The sequence below is a fragment of the Vespa velutina genome, chromosome 1, assembly GCF_912470025.1.
Source record: "Vespa velutina chromosome 1, iVesVel2.1, whole genome shotgun sequence".
NCBI classification, from domain to species: domain Eukaryota; kingdom Metazoa; phylum Arthropoda; class Insecta; order Hymenoptera; family Vespidae; genus Vespa; species Vespa velutina.
This window is the reverse complement of record NC_062188.1, coordinates 8861106-8882611: the sequence shown is the minus strand read 5'-3', so window position 1 is coordinate 8882611 and position 21506 is coordinate 8861106. Positions and strand designations below refer to the sequence as shown.

Sequence of the window (21506 nt, the reverse complement as noted above, 5' to 3'; positions counted from 1 at the left end):
GGCGCTCGAACTGTACATGTCGATTGGGCCTGGCGAATTGGCCGCAGGAAAGGATCGGCCTTGGGGCCCACCATGACCACCGGCCGCATGCGGCGACGCTGGTGGAAATCCGGCCTGTGCTGCGGCCTGGTAGTTGTTCATCACTGCAATTAACGCGCCCTTCAATCCTTTACTCCCTTTTACACTTTTATTTTTGTTTTTTTTTTCTTTCTTTCTTTCTTTCTTTCTTTCCTTCTCGTACTTATCCTTCGAAACTTTCCTTTCTATACCTGTTATTTTTCCGTACATATACATATGTTCATTTTGCATACGTAATATAATAATGTAATCACGTTCGATTTTGATGAGAATTCGCAGCGTAAGAATCAAAATGTTCGTCTATCGCCCGATTCGAATAAAAACATAACCGATGTATCCCGCAGCTTTTTCATTTTCCATTCTACACTTTTTCAATGTATTCTTTCCTTAATTGTAATACTATTTATTATTTTAATGAATATAATGCGAAAAAAGTCTCCTCTTTTTTTTTTGCTATACAATAAAAATAACGAAAAATCGCGAGTCGATAATATTCTTTTTTCTATTATTTTATATACCCAATAGATAAAAGTTAAAGGCATTGCTTATATAATGCAATTACTGAAATTACTTAAGTGAATAAAATTCTATACAATTTACAACATTCTTTTAATTAAGTAAACATAAAGATAATAATAGTTATTTTATTTTTATTTTAGAAATAAACAAAATACACTATCTTTATATTTTATTATGGTTATACGTTAAATTCATGAAAATTGCACTAACTCTCAGGGGATTGCGACGACATAGTTCGCGCAGTACTGGTATAGACAATCGACGATGTGTGTAAACGGTCGACAAAGTTTCGTAGAACGTGTTAGTGATGTTATATCAAAGAAAACCATGCTTGGAGAGAAAAATGGAAAGAAGTATTCGCCTTTCTTCGCTTTTGGGGAAAGGAAAAGTTTCGCCTTGGATATCCCAAGGAGCACAGTGGGAGCATAATCTCAACGCGTTCGAAAAACAAACAGAGAAAGAGAGACAAATATAGAGAAAGAGGAAGAGAAAAGAAGAAAGAAAGAGAGAAAAAGAGAGAGAAAGAGAGAGAGAGAGAGAGAGAGAGATAAAAGAAGAAAGAAAGAAAAAAAGAGAGAGAAAAAGAGAGAAAAAGAGAAGACTGAAAAAAGTGAGAAAAAGGAAACTACTGCAAACTAGTATAATCTTTCACGAAAGATGGTTACGTTGCTTTCAAAACTACACGCGGGTAACGATACGATTTGAAATAGCAAGAAATAAAACAGAATCACAAACTTATTCGAGAATTTCATAGAAAAACCGAACTTTTCTGAGGAAGTCATTTTTCTCTTTTCCGACTCTTGCCGACGAACAAAGGATAAAAAGACGAAGAAAAGGAAAAGGTCAAAGATCGAATATCGACGATAAGCGTTATCTTTTGAGTACCAACTACATCCCGGTCGCATGGAACGCGAGCTTTAAGCGTTTCGCGATGATACCCATACTTTTTGGATTTACGGAAGTAGACAGGGGAGGGTAGGGAAAGGAGAAAGAAGAGGAAAAATGTAAGAAAGAAAAAGGAAAAAATGGCATAGTAGTAGTGGTACTGGTAGATAAGAGGTGGAAGTCGAGGAGCCATGCGAAGAATTCGAAACTAGTGAACGAGAAAAAGAAAGAGAGAGAGAGAGAGAGAGAGAGAGAGAGAGAGAAAGAGAGAGAGAAGAACGGTACGGCGTGGACGAAAGAGGAGGAAGCAAAAGAATATGACAAACCGAAAGCGCTGGGCGCACAATCTAAAAACCCATTCAGCTTTTAAACTCTTGACAATAGCGGCCGGTTACAAAGTTTTCTCCCAGAGCAGGACTATGGTACGCGAATGCGAAATGGCTTGAAGAGAAAAAGAAAGAGAGGGAGAGAGAGAGAAAGTAGAGAAAATGAGAAGAGAGACGCGATTCAAAAGTTTGATTTATTTGAGAGGAGATTGCGGACGGCACGACAGTGGTGGTAGGCGATGGTTCGGCCTCGGATTCCAAGCTGGATAGGAAAGAGAATCGAAGGATGAGAAAAGTGAAGGAGATAGAGCAAAAAAAAAATATAAAAAGAAAAAGAGGAGCTGGTATATTTCGCTGCCGGCATCACGGCGCCACACATGTATGACACTTTTCCTACTATCACCCCATTTCTTCTTACTTCTCCACCTTCTCCTTCTACTTTCTATCATAACTCCACTGATGCGGAGGAGACTTCGGAGATGATGAATCATGCGAGGACATCGGTCTCTGATGCGATTTCGAGAAATTAAACAGCATTCCTTCGCGAAAATTGAATTGGAGGATTGAAAGTGGAGTAACAATGTTTTCAATACAATTTCTATCGTACTTTATTGTACTTTTCTATTATTTCTTAGCAATATTTTTCTATATTTTTGATTATTATATGAATTCTCATAATGAATAGCCATCTAATAAAAACGAGTTTTTTCGTTGAAGATAAAAAAGTAAAAAGAAAGAAATATTTGGATGTGAGAGAGAGAGAGAGAGAGAGAGAGAGAGAGAGAGAGAGAGAGAGAGAGAGAGAGAGAGAGAGAGAGAGAGAGAGAGAGAGAAAGAGAAAGAGAAAGAGAAAGAGAAAGAGAGAGAGAGAGAGAGAGAGAAAGAGAGGGGGGTTGTAAACGTACCAGAAAGAGCTTGCGTGAGTAAGGGCGTGTTGTTGTTGGGGGTGAGCTGTCCGTTGGTAAGATCCACTGAAACATAAAGCTCTGATTACAACTGTTCCGTACCTGAAACTCGTTACGGAGTAAGATGCTTCGTTATATTCTTCTTTTTGTTTTTTCTTTTTCCACCTTTGTTCTTTTTATATTCGTTACCGACTCTCGCCGACGTTTTCTTCTTTTTTTTTTTTAATAGTAAAAGCAACTATGCGCCACAACGAACTTGCAACTATAAGAGAAAGTAGAGAACGAAAAAGAAGTGAATATGATGTTTCCGATGTGTCGCTTCGTCAATTCTTCTTGATAGAAATGCATTTCAGAAGGTGATCTCGAGTATGATTGTCACGATGATTCAAGGATTTTCTGAAAGTTACCCGTTATGTTATTAAAAAAGAATCACGATATTTCACGTTCCATCCGGCATGATAATCACGAGCACGAGAGAAAGAGGGAAAGAGATAGATCGAGATAGAGAGATAAAATAAAAGAGGGAGAGGGGTTAGAGGAGTAGAGAGAGAGAGAGAAAGAGAGAAAGAGAGAAAAAGAGAAAGAAAGAAAGAGAGAGAGAGAGAAAGAGAGAAAGAGAAAAATAGAGAGAGAGAGAACAGTTTTCGCATTTCGAGTGCATCGACAGTCCGCGAAATAGTCGTTGGGGCATAATAAACCTATGGATATTGATCGAGCGCCAAGCGAACCGCGGCCGCTGTATTATTCCCTCGAGTAGCACTCGGTGCATTGAAATGTACTCCGCCGCTAATATGCATTTTCCGCGAGGGACCGACGAAGGCAGAAATGTATGAATCGCGATGAGCGATGCGAACCGTGAAAGATTTTCAAGAGGAGAATCGATGAGCAAGTACACAACAATCGGCGGAACACGCGAACTGCGTCTTTCTCTCTCTATCAGTGAAAGTTTGATGGAGCGTGATCGGGGATGATTAAGAGAAAGAGATGATGGTGATGAGAGATGAATAATAAGAGAGTATAAGAGTAACGGCTTGTGTACACTTAGTGTGTGTACCTATATCTATATATATATATATATATATATATATATATATATATATATATATATATATAAGTATATATATATGTATATATAAGTATATATATATGTATAAAGAAATCTTTCTTCAAGTGCGTCTATCAATCGAAATGAATATTTTCGACATCATACATTTCTTCCGCAGTGCACTCCGTTGGACATGTTGTATTGGCGTCTCCGTAAATGCGCGGCCTGCATTCTCACTTCCGGTTCCGTGGTAGTACACCGTCGGCACTCCTGACATTAATAAAGAATAAAGAGAGAGCTGATAATCTGAGAGATTAAAAATAAGAAACGTGATGATTACGACGGTGGTGGCTGTGCCGCGACTAACTTGGAATACAAACGGACGACGTTGGAATCCGGGAGAATGTAAATTCTCATGACAGGGACTTTTGATTTACGTTTTCAACATGTAATATGAACGAACTCAGCATATAAAAGAACTTTTCGCTGGCTAGAATGCAACTCGAAAACTATAAATTTTTTTCGATTTATCGTACCAATTCTTAAACTTTGGAAAATTTTTAATGTCGTTCCAACATCGTACGTTTGATGATTCCTTGAGTTCTTCTATACCTCGATTTTTGATAAAAAAACTATCGCGAAAAATTTTATTATCGGTACCAAAGGATAAGATTGTGATTTAGGAATGGACGATACCGAGGATTTGGAAATTCTAACGATAAATAAAAGCGAATTAAATATATTTCTAAGCTCCCTTTAAGCGCGAATAGATGCTCAAGCAACTTCGCGTGACATGAAAATGATTTGATTAACCAAGATATTTATGAATGAAAATCACGAGAATGAGAAAATTAGAATACGAATTAAGCATTTCGTTTAACAGAAAAATCAAAAACGAATTTAATATCATGGATGAAAACGGCATTGCACGTTGTCGTGTCGCATTGAATTCACGACTATCGCGTTAATTACGCTATTAAAGGGCTAAACTTCGGGATTTACGCCCGGAGGAAAGTTTTAATATACCTACATTACAGAGCCACGCGGACGCAGGCGAACATCGATGCGTTCGTTTTGAATCGCGATATGCAGTTACCTACACCACCGGCAAAAGGGCCATGTATTTCGATGCTGTTGAAACGAGACGTTCTCATGCAGGAATATCGTTTCGGGTGTACGCCCGTTGCTGGCGATAACGCGCGATACGCCGAGGGGATGAGCGGATCATAAATCGTGGATCGACGTGATTTGTACGGCATATCACGACGCTTAATGGTGTGGTCTGTCTCTATCGATGGTTTTTATTCGGAAGTTTAATGTCATCGAAGAGATAGGCTGTGAGAGGAGACGTAGACGAGCAGAAGATAGAAAGAGATAGATAAATGGATAAAGGGAAAAAGGAAAAGAAGGGATAGAGGAGAGGACAAACGATTGCTCGCATTCCTTCGGCCGGTCCCTCATATTTTTCTCGTGTATCCAGCGTACCGTAAATGATATGATACCAGCAAAATCGAAAAAGAAGAAAAACCTAGTTTGAGAATGATAAAATCAAAGGAAATACACAAGAACTCTTGATATATAGTAATAATAATTGTAATAACTGTCTATCTGTGATTTTATTTTATCTTAAAGCAAGAGAAAAATGATGAAAAAGAAGAGACTTAGAATTAAAATAAAGCGAGTATGCAACTTTTATTTTTATTGTTTAGCACTGCGGAAAATTTTGTCGTAATTTGTTTTATCGTAAGTATAAACAGAGAAAGAAAATGATGGAGAGAGAGAGAGAAAGAGAGAGAGAAAGGAAAAAGAGGTAAGATGTTTATAACGTTCGAAGATCATCCTCTTTCTCCTTTCTTTCCCTTCTTCATCTCAGACACCGAAAACGGCGGACGCATAGGGATCTAGGCCAAGAGTTCATCTATTTCGAGTGTATCTCCAGCTGACGTAAATGCGATCGAGATTCTGAATATGGATTGCACTCCGTGAGAAATCCAGTTAGAAAGGAAGCTTGAAAGATGTCATCGAGACAGTATGAGGTGAGGGTATGAGAGGAGTAAAAAGACCGTAGTTGAATTGTGAAGGTAAAAAATCCGTGTGGAATGTTTTCGGGATCTCGATTATCTCGGTCGTGAAAAACAAATTTTTAATATACCATCGAATGTCGTATTCGAAATAGGTATGCGATATGTACTCTTTTTTTTTTTTTTTAATAAACGACGTTTCGATTTCCAAGGAAGTGTGAAACATAACATGTGCTTATGTATCTTTAATTTAAACGATTCGGAGACGATAACGAATGGAAAAATTAAATGATCCGAAGAACAAATATGTCGAAGGTGTTCCATGATAAAAAAAAGTCAATAATCCCATTTGACCTTGTTCATGCATTATCCTGAGAATTAACATCCCGGTTCTCCAAATTAAAAACAAAGTACAAAAATAGGGTTTGACGAAGCAACACGTTGGACGATTGATACAGCAATGGCCGCCGATCATTAAACGCCACCAGAATCGGTTATTTAGAAAGGTATACTTAGATACCTTCGTGCAATGACAAACGGGGCATAAAATAAAAACAGATTTTTAGAAAACTATCGTTGTTATCACCTAAACTATTAATACACGTATGTATAATATACATACATATATATATATATATATATATATATATATATACACATATATTTACTAATATGTGTTCATAGTTTAGGTGATAACAACGATACTTTTCTAAAAATCTGTTTTCATTTTATGCCTCGTCTGTCATATATATATATACAGGCTTATTATAAATTAAGGGACAATTAAATCTCTTTTATTACGAACAAGAGAGAAAAATATATTCGGAAAAATTTCATAATTTTGTCTGTCAAATATTTTAAGTGTACCGAATAAAACATCCAATTTCAGGTTGAACTGAAAATTTAATGATTTTTAGTTTTTTTTTATGGAATAACCTATATTTTTTTAATTAATTAGAAATTCTATTCATTTATCATCAAAAATTTGTTAAACAACTATAGCCTTAATGAGATATTGACGTATGAGATATGTTATGTAAACATACACTGTAATACTAAACTTAGTAAAACTGATCGTATAGAACACAATTTGTTAATCAACCAAAATCATCTTAGTTGGCTACCTAGATCACCTGATCTAACATATTAAATTTTTTGATGTAGTAATTAATAAAAGATAAAGGTATACAAACAATAAAAATTTTAAATAAGTACAGTTTATCAAAGAATGATAAAAGACATCTGAAATGTTCTAAATGTACAAAAAAGTATGATTACAAGATGTCGATTGTGTATATAAGCTAATAGTGGACATTTAGAATATTTATTGAATTAAGAAAGCTGTTATTTTTTTTGTTATTATAAATTAATTGTAAAATTTTCATTTTCAATTAATAAGATAATAACTAAATTTATAAGATTGTTTTGTATGTTTTTCATTTTTTCATAGTCTATTAAGATTGCTTATATATGAAAATATTTATTATTGGTCATATAACTATAAACGCTAATGTTTCGTTAATTATTATTATTTCATTAACTTTATGCCTATATATTTTTTTTTTATATATATTTTTTAAGTATATTTAATTGATTAAAGAAATACAAGGTTTTCCATAAGAAAAACTAAAAATCATTAAACTTTCGATTTAACTAGAAGTCGGGTGATTTATTTTGTACTCTTAAAATGTTTGACACATGAAATCATGAAATTTTTCTAAATAAATTTGTATTCTATTGATCCTAACGAGATATTCAACTGATCTTTAATTTATAATCAACCTATGTGTGTGTCTATATATTTATATATATACACTAATATATGTATATATACTGATATATGCGTGTATATATATATATATATACATACACACACACACACACATTTATATCACTAAATGATCACATAATTCATGTAAGTATGTATTAATTATATGTTAATATCGTTATAAATGTCGAAAAAGTCTAAACTACGTACGCGTGTTTCATTTCGCTAGTCTAGTATGGCGTACTAATTGACTAATGTTAAGTCCAGCAGTACGTAATGAAAAGAAATCTTGAAGTGTAGGTAAGAGTACACTAAAATTCAAAAGATACTATTCGCAGGTACAGCAGTCAATATATTAAGGACATATAAATATATTGTATATGTATATATATAAAGAGAGATAATCATATCTGCAAGTACACACATAACATACAAAAATAAGATTCACTCTCGTACTATCTACCGACTAATCTACTGTTCTAAAGAGAATCGATCTATTTTTCTATAAATCGGCGACATTGAAGGAACGATTAGATTGTTGTCGGTCCTTTAAGGACGCCCATTGACTACTTTCTCTATGACCACTTAAATTCAACTTAAACGACACTCAAGAAACATTTTTTATAAATAAGATACTTATAGTGAAACGGTCGAAGTTCTATTTTTATTCGAATTTGTATTTATAGCCTAAGCATCGGCTAAGATGGCCAACTTCCTAAAATATTATTATAGAAAACAATGATTAATTAAAATATTTATTCTCAATATTCAAAGTTTTTCACCGTGACGATAACATCTCAGAAATAAATAATTAACATCGTTGGCTATCTTAATACGATCTAAATTAATTACTGCGAACGTTAATTACAAAGGTTAGTCGGATAATAATTTTCTTTTACTACTGACTGTTTCTAATTGGAGACTATGTAAATTTATTTAGCTCGAGTTATCTAATTTCTCTACGCTCTTATATCACTCCGGAATGACGATCATCGACCAAGACTAAGATCGATTTATTTTTGTCGTTGTTTTAAATGTTTAAATATCCATCTATCGATACTTGCTGAGACTCAAATGAAAGGTCGATGAATTTTCATTATTCCGTGGTGATTTTTGTTCTAGGAGTTTACTATGGATGTAACATTAAAAACCACTTTATGTACGACGACGTTATCTAAGAGACAGTAGGTTTAGGTAGATGGTAGATTACTCGCCCCTAGGTGATACTGCATCTTCGGGGTAGTCTTCATCATCGGTCTCGGCAACAGCCCGTCTTGGCTTGTGTCCCCTCCTATTTTACTTTGCGTAATTCAACTCGAAATTCGTTTATCCTATTTCTTTTGTGTATACGAACTGGCATAGAGGTAGACCCATAGCTCGTAGAAAACGACTTTCGAGATTCAATGAAGCGACTCATGTTGTGAGAATAAAGACATGTCCGTCCAAACGGAAAGATTTTATAAAAGGAAATAAAAATTGACTACTGATAAAGAAAAGAAGATTCCAAAAAAAAAAAGAAAGAAAGAAAGAAAGAAAAAAAACACGTTGTACGTTGAACAAACGGTTTACTAACAATGTAAAGTATCTTCCGCAGAATAATCGTGAAAGACGATTTTTGTTACTATGGGTTACGTAAAAATGAAAGAAATAAGAAAAAAAAAGAGAGAGAAAAAGACAGGAGCGCTTCTTCATGTTTCAACCGACTTCAGTTTTCACTAGAACTACGCGCATTTTTAGAGAAACGCGAAAACATGCAGAACGCTCACTTATCAAATAACAAGTTGTATTTTGAAAACGTACGAATTTCTGAAAGTTAGATACGAGGGTACGCGTAGCGAAGAACAAACCGGCGAGTACTTTATTTTTCCATCGATGGAAAGTCCTTTCCACGGATTGCACAATCATTCGGATCGGAAAAGGATCTGGAAGTACTTTTGCTTTCTTTCTATGCTACATATTATACAGACGCAGAAAAATCTTTCGATTTACGCCCCTTCAAACGGGTCTAATAAAAGACGTTGGGCTAAGTTCTAGTGAAAACTAATAATAGCATTAGGCTGAAGTACTCATACGAATAATAAAAGTGGAAGTTCTGGAAGTAACTAGTTACTATGAGCTAGGCAGTCATCCAACACGAGTACGAGATACAGGTTTTCTGTTTTGTGTGTACATGTATATATATGCGTGTGGTTTTGTGTACATATTAACAAAGTAATCAATCTCTCTTATTACGTTACTTGTGTGCTATTCTATATACTAGAAAGAAGAGACGTACGATATTTATATATGTAAGTAGACTTGTTTTCAATGAAAGGTATTACATTATTTGGTGTATTTTATGTAATATAGACGGGAAAAAAATTTTTGGAGAAATTTAATAATGTGTTTATCGTCTTATTTTTATTGATCGTTTAATGATCGAATTTTTAGCAAGCATCGAAGAAGCGAAAAGTATCGGCTTTCAATTATTATTCGTCAAATATGAAAATTTCCAGTTTAATTGAAAGATCCGAATAATTTTTGTTATTTATATTGAATGAAAATTCATAGCTACTTAGAACAATAGGGTATGTACAGGTTATATAAAAAGGTGGATAGAAGAAATATCCAAAGATTCTACTGAATTTCACAAGCCTACAATCCTTAAATCGCTTCTTCGATACTTACCCTGTACGAATCGCAACTTTTACCTGAAACATTAATTATCTTCGTAATTAAAATTCCGTCTGGTCAAGTACCGCGCACGATCGTAGCTCTCAAACGGACGGGATTATGCATCGCGAAAGTGGAAAAATCGATCTGCCCGTTTCTTGAGTGATTTCATTTATTATGTTTTCCTAATTGATTGCGCGACGTACAAGAGTCCGATAATGACACTTCAATCGTTAGATTCTATATTTTCAACAAAAAAATACCTTCATAACGGATTAAAAACAAAACTATAATGCATTATACAATATTTTACATAATCATTTTCTCAAAATGCATATCCGAAAATATGAAAAAGAGATCTAGGAATAATAAGGTTAACGATATTTTTAAAGACTCGAGCGAAAAACATTTTATTTATATAGCATAAAATTCATCTGAAAATCCAATCACATTAAACAAGTAGAACAGCGACTTCGATAAAGATAAAACGATTCGTCAAAGGATGAACGATCTTACGGGGCTAACGTTTACTCAGTGTAATTACTTGCTCGCGTATTTCTGAGTCCATCAGCTGCATATGCATTTCCTATGCTTTTGATCTTTTCTTTTTTTTCTCTTCGCGCGAGTTGACAGTATCGCTAACGTACGTTTGATTTTCATCAAGGTAATGATAAACCGCTCGGGAGGAACAACGAACAAAATGGATGCACAACTAACATTCGACGTTTTGTATCCTAGGCATTCCATAAGAGAATATTACATATAATATTATTATTATATATATATATATATATATATATATATATATGTTATATAATATTATATAATATTATATAATATTATATATATATTATATATATTATATATATAATATTATATATATTATATATATTATATATATAATATTATATACATGTATATATTATATATAACGAAAAATTTAATAAAATACTATCGTCAACAATGCTCGAGCTAAGGGTACCTAAAATAACTAATTGGCAACAACGGCAAACGACTCGTATCCAATCAATTAAGTACGTATATAAGGTGGAACGTATAAATGTTGATATTTTTTTATTTATGTATGTGTTATTTTGTCAAGAATATTGCCCTAAATTTTAATATATTTTAATAAACATTTTTCAAGGCAGAACGATCGAATGATATTGTGTTTCCGAGAAATCTCATGATTAATAAGTATTTATAAACAATAATAGACAAGTTTATCCGAATTTAAGGATTATAGTGATGAGTATCATTTTTCATGTAGGATACATTATCTTGCGATTGATAAGAGAGTTTGCAGTGATAATAAGAAAAACTTTTGACTTTAATTATTTAAAATTATTAAATAGTGGAAAGTGTATTTCGATGATAGTATAACAAAGTTTCAGATACAAGATGGAACGAATCAAAGTAGAAAGTTTACTATCAATTTACTTAGGAAGAAACTGCATGCACCTCTCACTACTTGTTCGCGTAACAACGACTTTCGGTATCTTGGGTGCGTGTTCTTCGAGTACGAAAATGGTGACTGGCAATCCCGATGCAATGGCATTTGGGATGCCTTTAGTGTTGACTGTGTGTATATGCATGGAAAGTGGGTACGTACTACGTACTACGGATTACGGTTACCGTCAACACGAGCGAGAACACGAGAACTTGGTGGAACAACCTGGCACTTTGGGGTTGAAGCTTACCGGTGCAACCCCCGCTGGGGCTCACGGACACTCGACCCACCCTTGGCCCCACTGCGCGGTACACAACCGCTCCTACCCAACAAGAGATATCACCAATCTTACATAATGTATACTTCTTCCATTTTTTAACAAGATTACAACTTTAAAATATTTAACCGATAAATACTTTATACAGAAAGCGAGAAAATAGTGGAATACATAAACTGTTCTAAAATTACGTATCGAGATATAAAAACGATATAACTCGTGTACGATTTACGATATTTAACTTATTATTCTGTCCAAGTGATTCCTTTTTTGTGATTTTATTAGTCAATAAACTGTTTGTTCTTTTTTTGACGTGTGAGCGACTTTTAACGTATTATTTTGGAACAGTTTCTTATTCCTATGATAATGATCCTTAGAAATTGTGAGTACGATCTTATTTGTTTAGTGTGTTGTTATTGTTGGTAAGAGAAAAGCAGACAAATGATCAGATTTTTTTCGTTTTCTTTCATATCATACCAATCGTGCTGTGACACCTAGCTCATAATAACTATTTTTGACTGAAAGATTCCGTTATATACTTTGTACCGGAAGAATTCGATTACTTTTTTCTATTTTCTTTTCTTTTTTTTTATTGTAATGGAAAAAAAGAATTTCAGAACTATAAAGTTCTTACTCTACCGATCGTTGTAATTCTTCCAGCACAAGAAATCATGGAAGTTTCATTTCCTCTTAATATAGTCCTCTCTTGTTTGCGTGGTTTTTTTATTTATTACAGACATTCATTATTTATAATTCTTAGTCGTTATAATAATAGAGCTTCAGCAAATCATTACACTGTGTCGTTAATATGTACGCACATGTAAATAAACTTATTCTCTCATTTAGCTCCAGAATGATTTCCGATGGACATCAAGCATTATGTTATCGAGTACCCATTAAACGTTTACAAAACTTTCGCGTTTTGTTATTTTTGTTTTCCTTTTAATCTAATTTTCGTCATCTAGTTGGTAATCATGAATTCATGATAAATCGCCCAAACTTTTACCGATCATTCAACAAATTAATAATTAAATGCCATAGTTATTCTTTCTGCCAACGCGTTTAAAATGAACGTTACGTATCGTGAGAAATATGTGTGTGTGTGTATATATATATATACACACACACATATATATATATATATATACACATATATATGAATTACGATACATTTGAAACTTTCTGTGCGAGAAAACTCGAAATCATTACCTAAGAAATTTGTATAAACGACCGAGAGAAGCGAATAAATGAGCGAGATAATTAACGCAAACTGAAATATTATCGATATAATTTTTCTGAGCCACCGAAAATATAATTGGAAATATAGATTTTGACGTAATATGTGAGATGCACAATTACTATTGATAGATATTTAAAAAGAGTAAATACGTATGTATGTACGAAAATCTTGATAAATTTGTTAGCTTCGACGTCTTTTAATAAGTATACAAATTATCGATTAATTTCAAAACTTCAAAAGACTTGCAAGTTTGATATAAACATTGCGTTATCATCTTGGACGGTATATAGTAAATACATATATATATATATATATCCAATGTTTCCTGTTTATCACTTAATTTAGCCGTAGTGATCGATAAAAAAGAGAAGAGTTTTTCGAGTATTCTCGGAAAGTCAGAATTTGCTAATCGCGTTGGTGAATAAGGAATAACGTCGCGTAAATCACAAAAAATGGAAAAGAGTCGATCGGTAAAGTTGATTCGTTACTTTGGGCAATATATTTTATCCAATCCCACGCGCGATCACAGCGATATAACAACAATCTTACGAATAGCAACAATCAGACCATAGCTCGATAACGTTAACCGCGCCGTTAATTTTATATGTTACATGCCAGCAAAATATATCCATAAATATTATTTTGATTGACGGTGATAAAGAACTTCTTCGATAAGGATCATTTGCGAACGTAAAAAAGAAACAGAGAATAAGTTCTGGAATGAACTTGTGCTGTGCATGGTAGATATGCCATGCTATTACTATATTATTATGATCATTCATGATGTAATTTCTTTTTTACGGTGACGTTAACGCGAACGAACTATAGCTGCGCATAAAAGTATCAATAATATCGTTTTTTTAAAGCATTAAGTGTTATTAACAAATGTATAAGCTCAGGACAGATATGCGGCCTCTTGACTTCTGCATATTCTCCCTGCGACATAATAATCGTCTTGCGCAATTCTTAATTATTTATGATTTTTTTTTTATCGTTTTCCTTTTCTTATCGATTTCTTCGAGTTGGCCTTCGCTCTAGCGAAATAATTCATTTAAGCGATTGTAATTTGATAGCTGCTTCGAATGAATTTTTTTGATTGATATAATATCCTTAGCTTCATGGAGGGGATAAGGACGGACAACATGGTCGTCGTCCTTTGTTATTACACAAGTAATTCGACGTGACCTTTAAAGTTAATTATATTTCAAAACATTTGATCTCTTCTGTTGGGAGATCGCCTCGGTCACTCTTTCAAAAACGACAACTCGAAAACAGAACAGAAATCGAATCACAGCTTTTCGTGAATTATGATATGCCATAACGGGAAAGAGAGGGTTGAATATGTTTGGGAACGAATATGACTCGTAAGAAGTTAGCAAACAAGAGCAAGGTGAACATTTTTTCTCTGCAGCATAAAATGGATGTACATTTTTTTCGAAATTTCTTCGATGTCGAGATTAAAATATAACAGAATGTTCTTGCTCTTTCGTTTCCTCGGTATATATCACAGGGTAACAGAAGAGAGAAATATCGGATATTGGACAGGCATTTATAGCTAATAGAACATGAGAGAAGGACGTGTCAGAAAAAGCACAATTTCTGCCAATGATCTTTGGGCGGTTCGTTACAATACAGTTATTTATCTTTTTCTACGAGGTTTGGTACTCTCTTTCTTACATTGTTACTTTCGCCTAATCTGGCGGATTCCTTACTTTATGATTAGTATTATTTAATTTGCTTTGGATTAAAGATGGATGTGTCCGGACATCGACATCCTGACGATCCTTTTTAAAATTTTCGAAATTTTTGTCGATCACTTGATGTTCGCGTTTGCAACATTTCATGTACATTCGTACGATAGATTTAATATATATTTTAATTAAAAATGAAAAGATAAGAATTCTTTAAAATTCAATGAAACGTTGTACTTATTAAAACAGAGAGCGAAAAAGGAACAAATCTCTGTATGTAAATATGTACATGTATACATCCATGTTCTATCCAGTCAATATAATATAAATATTCTAATAATTCCATTTTATCGATTGAACTTACAAACTTAGTGAAATTGAACTGAATTAAACTTGCTAAAATCCTAGTGGCAAACTGCCAGAAACGCATTCATGGTCGACTTATTAGGCATCGGCAGGATGCTTCGGTTCAAACACACAGAAACGCCTCTATCGTTTATATCTAGACGACCTAAGCTAAATGTTTTCGATTAAGGTGTTTAGTTTATAGAGATTACATAGAACGTGACTACATTTCAACCACTACAAAGATCAACGTCTACAAGAGAAAGAGAGAAATAGATAAAAGGGGTGATAAAAGGAGTAGTGTCACGGAAAAATAGATTAAGAAACGTCATTGGTTTCTTTAATTATATTTTTTTCGTTTTTAACGAAGGATAGATGGAACAGGTGTGGAAGGGAGTTTTAATTAAAGGAAGACATGAAGAACGAGTTATTCGTATAGGAAGATATAAGGACCGTGATCAGGGTGTGTACAATTATTATTTAAAATTTAAATCTTCTCTATGTGAAATTCTTTTGCGGAAATTGGCTTCTCAACTTTATGGCATTATTTTCGCAAAAACAACTACCTTTGAAACCTACTACAAATCTATTGTTGTATGTGCTTCATAGATTTATATTTATCTTGCTACTTTCCCTCCCCTCACACACGCACAACGACAAAGGTTAAAAATGTTTTTGATACAAGTTTCCGCTATGCTTTCTATGGAAGATATTGAATAATAAATGGCTGCTGGCAAGGCTGCCGTGATTTGACATATCTAATTCGATCGAGCTTTTCTCGATCTCATCGATCGAACAAAGACTGATGAAAATAGAGATATGTCTGCGTATCACCTCTAGGATACGGTATTTTGATGAAATAACGTTATTAAATCTGCGTCCGAATGTGTTTTCTAGACGTTTAAATAAAAATAAGGAAGTTCTTTCTTTAATACACGTGCCGGATGCCATATGAAAATGTTAAAATCTAAGCATTAATTAACAGTAAACGCGCCTTTTTCTCAAATGCAAATTAATACGATTAATCCTTCCGCGTCGCTTTTAATTCAAAGGAAAATGCGTAGCCTTGCCAGTGGGCATACTAGATTTGGACGTGCATTTCCTTTACTATTCACTTTTTCACTTTTCTCAACATGGTAATGTAGCCAATATTGTATGTGCATACATACATCTAAAGGAGAGAAAGAGAGAGAAAGGAAATAGAAGGACGAACAGAATAACGAGAGAAAGAGCGAGCATCAAGTTTTCAGTACGGCTCCTTTCCGAATAAGAACGCTCTATGTTTATTTTCATATCACTTTCTCTCAATTTCTTTTTGTTTTAATGTGATTTAGTGTGTTTTAGTTTTTATCTTCATTTTATTTATTTTTATTTCTTCTTGTTTTTGTAATTTCTTTTTATCTTGTATTTCTCTCACTCAATATCTTCGACGAGCACAAAAATGCTTTCAGAAATATTTGTTGCAAAGCTTCGCTTTATACAAATTTTCTTTTTCAAAGATATTCCTTCTCGAGCTTAATTTGTGTAGGTGTAATTACATATACGTGCGATGCATGTAGACATGTGCATTTATACGTGTGTGTGTATGTGTGTGAGAGAGATTTTTATTGCGTACGCGTGTGCCGATTTTTTTTTACACTTATTTGATGTTATGGCAATACCTAATGGAATGGGGGTAGAGGCAGTCGACGCTTTGCTTGACGAAGGACCACTGAGTTTGCCAGCCATGCGTCTGTGAACATTTTCGTAACTTCCGGTCAAGAGATCTACGTAAGAACTAGACGTTTCGTTTTAAATTGAATGTTAAATATTTCTCCTATGTAGAAAAATTAATTAACAGAAAAGGTATTTTTTAATTATAACGTCCAACGTTGGGGAAGGTCACATTTCTTTATATTTATTCGAGAAAATTTTTCGGATTTCTTTTTATACATTATGTTTTTTTCTTTTTTTATTTTACACTTACCCAACACTGTCTCGATAAACAGAATCGATAACAGAATTTCGAGTTATGTAAAGCTTGCGTTAAAGTCACACGGCACGCAATGTGGCGAAGGATGAAGAAATATCTGAACTCGTAGACTCAAAATCTAGCAGATATTTAAGTATTACGAGCTGATCCATCTCCACTATGCTTGTCACTGGACTATTTTGACAAGTTGCAACTTTAAATTTGAATCATTTTTATAGGGAACATATTGGAACGTGAAGAGTCTTTGTATTGACCGTATTTAAAATAGAAGACAATGGTATTCCAAAACAATCGATTATTCGTGATTGATATATTTTAATAAATTTACACGGGTGATTTGGTCGCTTATAGGACACCCCTTTCTCTTTTCGTTTATATTACTTTTCATATTAATATCTTCATTATGTACAATATTTGTGATAAATTTTTTTCGTAGATTGGCATTTATCTAGATTCATCTTTTCTTTTTTCTCTTCTTCCTTAAGAATATACCTTTTTAGTAAATGGACGTTTTAGCATACATCGAAGAAGGAAAAAACGAACCGTAAAAACGGATCGGAGCAAAACGGCGAATAAATGTAAATTGGAACAAGTTCAATAAAAAAAAAAGAACGTGATCCATACGATTGAAGAAAGTCCGTGAAAACGAGCAGGGCGTAAGATAACAATAGAATATTTTACGATTCAGTGAACAATCGTATTATTCCATAAAAAAGTGTTAAACGAAACGGTGAAATATATTTACGTAACTATGCAAGAGTATTCGTATTCGTTTGCATTTATCAATTTTTGAACAAACCGTGAATCTTCGCGAGTGAACGTTTCTTCTTGGATTTTCTGTCGATCAAATTTGGTTATCGATTAAAAAGTTTTATCACATCACGGTCATTTCCAATTTTGCCGATTATCGAAAATATCTGCGAAGTGACATGAACAGAATTAAAAATCATTTATAATCTAGTTTCATAATGTAATAGCCATGAACGGTAGAATGGATGTCGCGCGTTACCTTATAGCTCGTTATTCAAACATTTAACACATTTGATGAATCATCATTGTAAAAGTGAATAGCATTTAATCAATAGGACATACCAATTTCAACAAATATGAACAATATCAATATTAAATTTATATTCTCTTCATTGTATACATATATGTATAATCTTCAAATTGTTATTTATAATTAATGTGGGTGTATGTGCGCGCGAGTGTTTATGTGTATGCGCGCGCGTGTACATAAGTCTGTATATGTATATTCATGGACATATGCGAGCGTATATGAAAATTAGCCGTCTTGCGAAAATGAACGGTCAGCCATTTATTCATTAATTAACGCATCAACAATCTAAATGAGTTTTCTCGAAGAAGAAAACATCACTGACCCTTTCACCTATCAGGATAAAATTCATAATCATAGGCACGTATATTCCGCATTGAAAAGCTGTACAATATAGTATGTACAGAAATATCGCGAAGGACACGCTTTCATCTAGACACGTTTAATGTTATTTCATTCTTACTCGCATTTCCGTCAACATATCTACTGCATATCGTTCATTGACAACTATAACGTACGCGGAGACAGTGAATTCGAAGATGAAAAAATATCACGATGTGTATAAAACGTGCTTTAGCAGGCGATTATACTATCCAAAGAGAACAAAATTACTTTCATTATGGAATAAAATAGAAAATATTTAAATTATATTCAGGTAAGAAAAAAATTTTGTTGAAAGAATTATTAAAATTTACACATTTTCGAGTTAGCCTACATTTGAAGAGGAATAAAAACAACGAAGAAAGTGATGAATAATTCGAATGTGGATATAATCAAGAAAAACGAGAGATTACGAATGGAGAGAGATCACGAGTGTTAGTAAAAAGAAAGAGAGAGAAAGAGAATGAAGACTAGCTCGGGAGCAACGAAGAGGTACAATAACCCTTGGCACCCTTTATTCTACCCCATTTCTTCCTCCTTTCTTCCCTCTTTTTCTATTTTTCTTTCAGACCACCATTCCATGGTAACGGAAACCGACGATTTATTGCGTGGCGCAACGAGCGCACACGGTAACACGTTACGGTAATGACTATGAAATACGATGGTGCACTTCTTTTACCAAAGTTCCTACCACCGGCCCTTTTCGGGGTTGCAACCACCCATCGAGTTCTTTTATGCTTCGAATCATCCCCACAAGACTCATCGTCCTTCATCCTTTCTGATAAGCGACCACATCGTTTCTCGTTTTGAGTTCTTAATGCGGTTGCGTTGTAAAAGCCGAAGTTGAAATTTCTCCGTTTCGTTCGAACGTATTTCTAGTTCTTTTATTCAAAATATATATAGTATAAAGCGGTTTTGTAAAAACACGAGCATCGAAAGTTGGAAAACAGCGCCGCGAGCCGACGTCGACCGATTAATTTCTCGATTCACGCAAGAACGTGCCGATTGTTTTGCCCGACAGGCTTTTCAATTTGCAAAGAGAACGAGAATAAATATCGGCACGCTCGGACTGTCTCAAACAAAATAGAAGGTTTCGATTGGTTAGGCTAGTTCTTCGTAAAACGTTTTATATCGATTGCAATTCGAACTTTTCTCTTCCTCTCTCTCTCTCTCTCTCTCTCTCTCTTTGTTTTGTCCCTTTCCTTTTTTTAGCTTCTTTTTTATTAACACGAGAGACATGTCGAACATGATAGCTTTCGGTTGGATTTTGCCTGCGTGAATTCGATCGCATTTAGATAGAGGCAATAAATTTTAACGCGTTCTATAAACACGCAGAAATAAACGTTCGTCGTTGGACATTGAACGTGTAACGATGATACGAGAAGACACATTCGAGCGAATAGGTAATTTCTAGACCATTGTCACGCTCTACGAATTGTACAAATTTGTTTTCTTAGAAAAGATCGATTATATTTAATTTCTTGTTTCTTGAATATCGAGAAAGAATAAAAAGAGCTGGTATGAAAAATAAAAAAAATCAGAGCAGAACAGAGAACTTTACTAGTATACGTATACTATGTGAACAAATTCATCGAATCGATGGCAGGGAAAAAAAATGAAGAGATCCTTCCGAATCCTCGCTCAGAACCTGGCACTATCGAAAGGGGCATCAACTTATATCGTTTTGAAATCCTTATTTGGGAATAGATAGGGAGAGAGTCGTTATCAGAATTATCTTCTGAAGACGTTGTCGTCGTTGTAGTCGTTACGGTGTCTATTCAAGCAGCATTATTTCGACACAAGAGGTATATGGAAACGTTGCGTCTCGTTAGTTGTCGCAAAAGAACGCGGCTGGGATGGATACTTTTCTATCGTCTCAGGAAGATGGATTTGTTACGATTTCAGTGTTTTGCAAGACACTACTCGTACCGCATAAAGGAAAATAAGATAGTATCATACTCCCTCTTTCTATTCCGATTGCACTCTTCATACAACCGACATTCGCGTTTAATCAAAAGTCACGCGAGTGTCTACGTATCCTCGTACGTTATATCCTTGTCTTTCTCCCTCGATTTTACTTTTTTCTTCCTAGCCAGTCTAATTTCATTTTTTAATGGTTCTATGCCGTTCTCGAATTCGTTTGAGGGTTTTACAACATTCCGGAAGCTCATTGCTCGGCAATGATTCTGTACTCTGCGGAGTAGCCGTGTAGTGACGTATCTCCGGCTGCTATGGGTGGTAGTCCCAAGGCACCTGAAAGTACCACCAACTCCCTAAGTCCCTAGTTTCCAACTTTTTATTGCTTTTCGTGCGATTGTTTCGTTTTATTATTTTGCATTTTATTTTATTTTTTCCTCTTCGTTCAAAAAAATCTCTACGTGCAGCTTCAAGGGTAAGTAAATTTGCCATTGCTTTCTTTTATATTTCCTTTGTCACACTATGTTAAAGTCTAGCCTAAGCTAGGTAGCTATTGGACGAAGCCAGTTGAATTGTGCCGGAGAAACTCCAAGTTTTGCTGCTCTCTTGATTTCAAGTTCCTCCGAGCTTTAAAAGCACATTGTTATGACGAAGATATCTATACGCGATACACAAAGAACGTCTCGCTAGACGAATGTTTTTCGGACGTTTGAGAATATACATGGACGAGTTCGAGGGGATTAGTTTTTATCTAAAGAGCGATCAATCGTCGCGAACAGAATCCTCCTTCTACGGCCATGCCTCGTGAACCATATGCAGCAAGATATTGAATTTGGCAACGTAATTTCGTTATTGTCTTAAAGTTGAATTATTAAAATAAGTTAAATAAAGTGTAGCCCAGAAAAGAAAATCGATTGGAAAGGAATCGTTGATGTATAAAAGTATACACATGAACGTGAAATAACGTTCTTATTTGT

General features: G+C 34.3%; 1 protein-coding gene across 13 annotated transcripts in view; it reads right to left on the bottom strand.

Annotated features, from left to right (window-relative positions):
* The window catches only part of LOC124951706 (RNA-binding protein Musashi homolog Rbp6), a 596819-nt gene that overhangs the window by 14414 nt on the left and 560899 nt on the right, over window positions 1–21506 (bottom strand). For 8 of the 13 annotated variants that reach the window (XM_047500522.1, XM_047500514.1, XM_047500548.1 and 5 more), the window contains 3 exons: window positions 3924–4028; window positions 2714–2779; window positions 1–143 (listed from right to left, as the gene is read on the bottom strand). The exon at window positions 1–143 is cut by the window's left edge and continues 132 nt beyond it. In XM_047500522.1, coding sequence (XP_047356478.1) covers window positions 1–143; window positions 2714–2779; window positions 3924–4028 — 314 coding nt within the window. The other 5 variants (XM_047500562.1, XM_047500547.1, XM_047500531.1 and 2 more) reach the window with 4 other exon arrangements.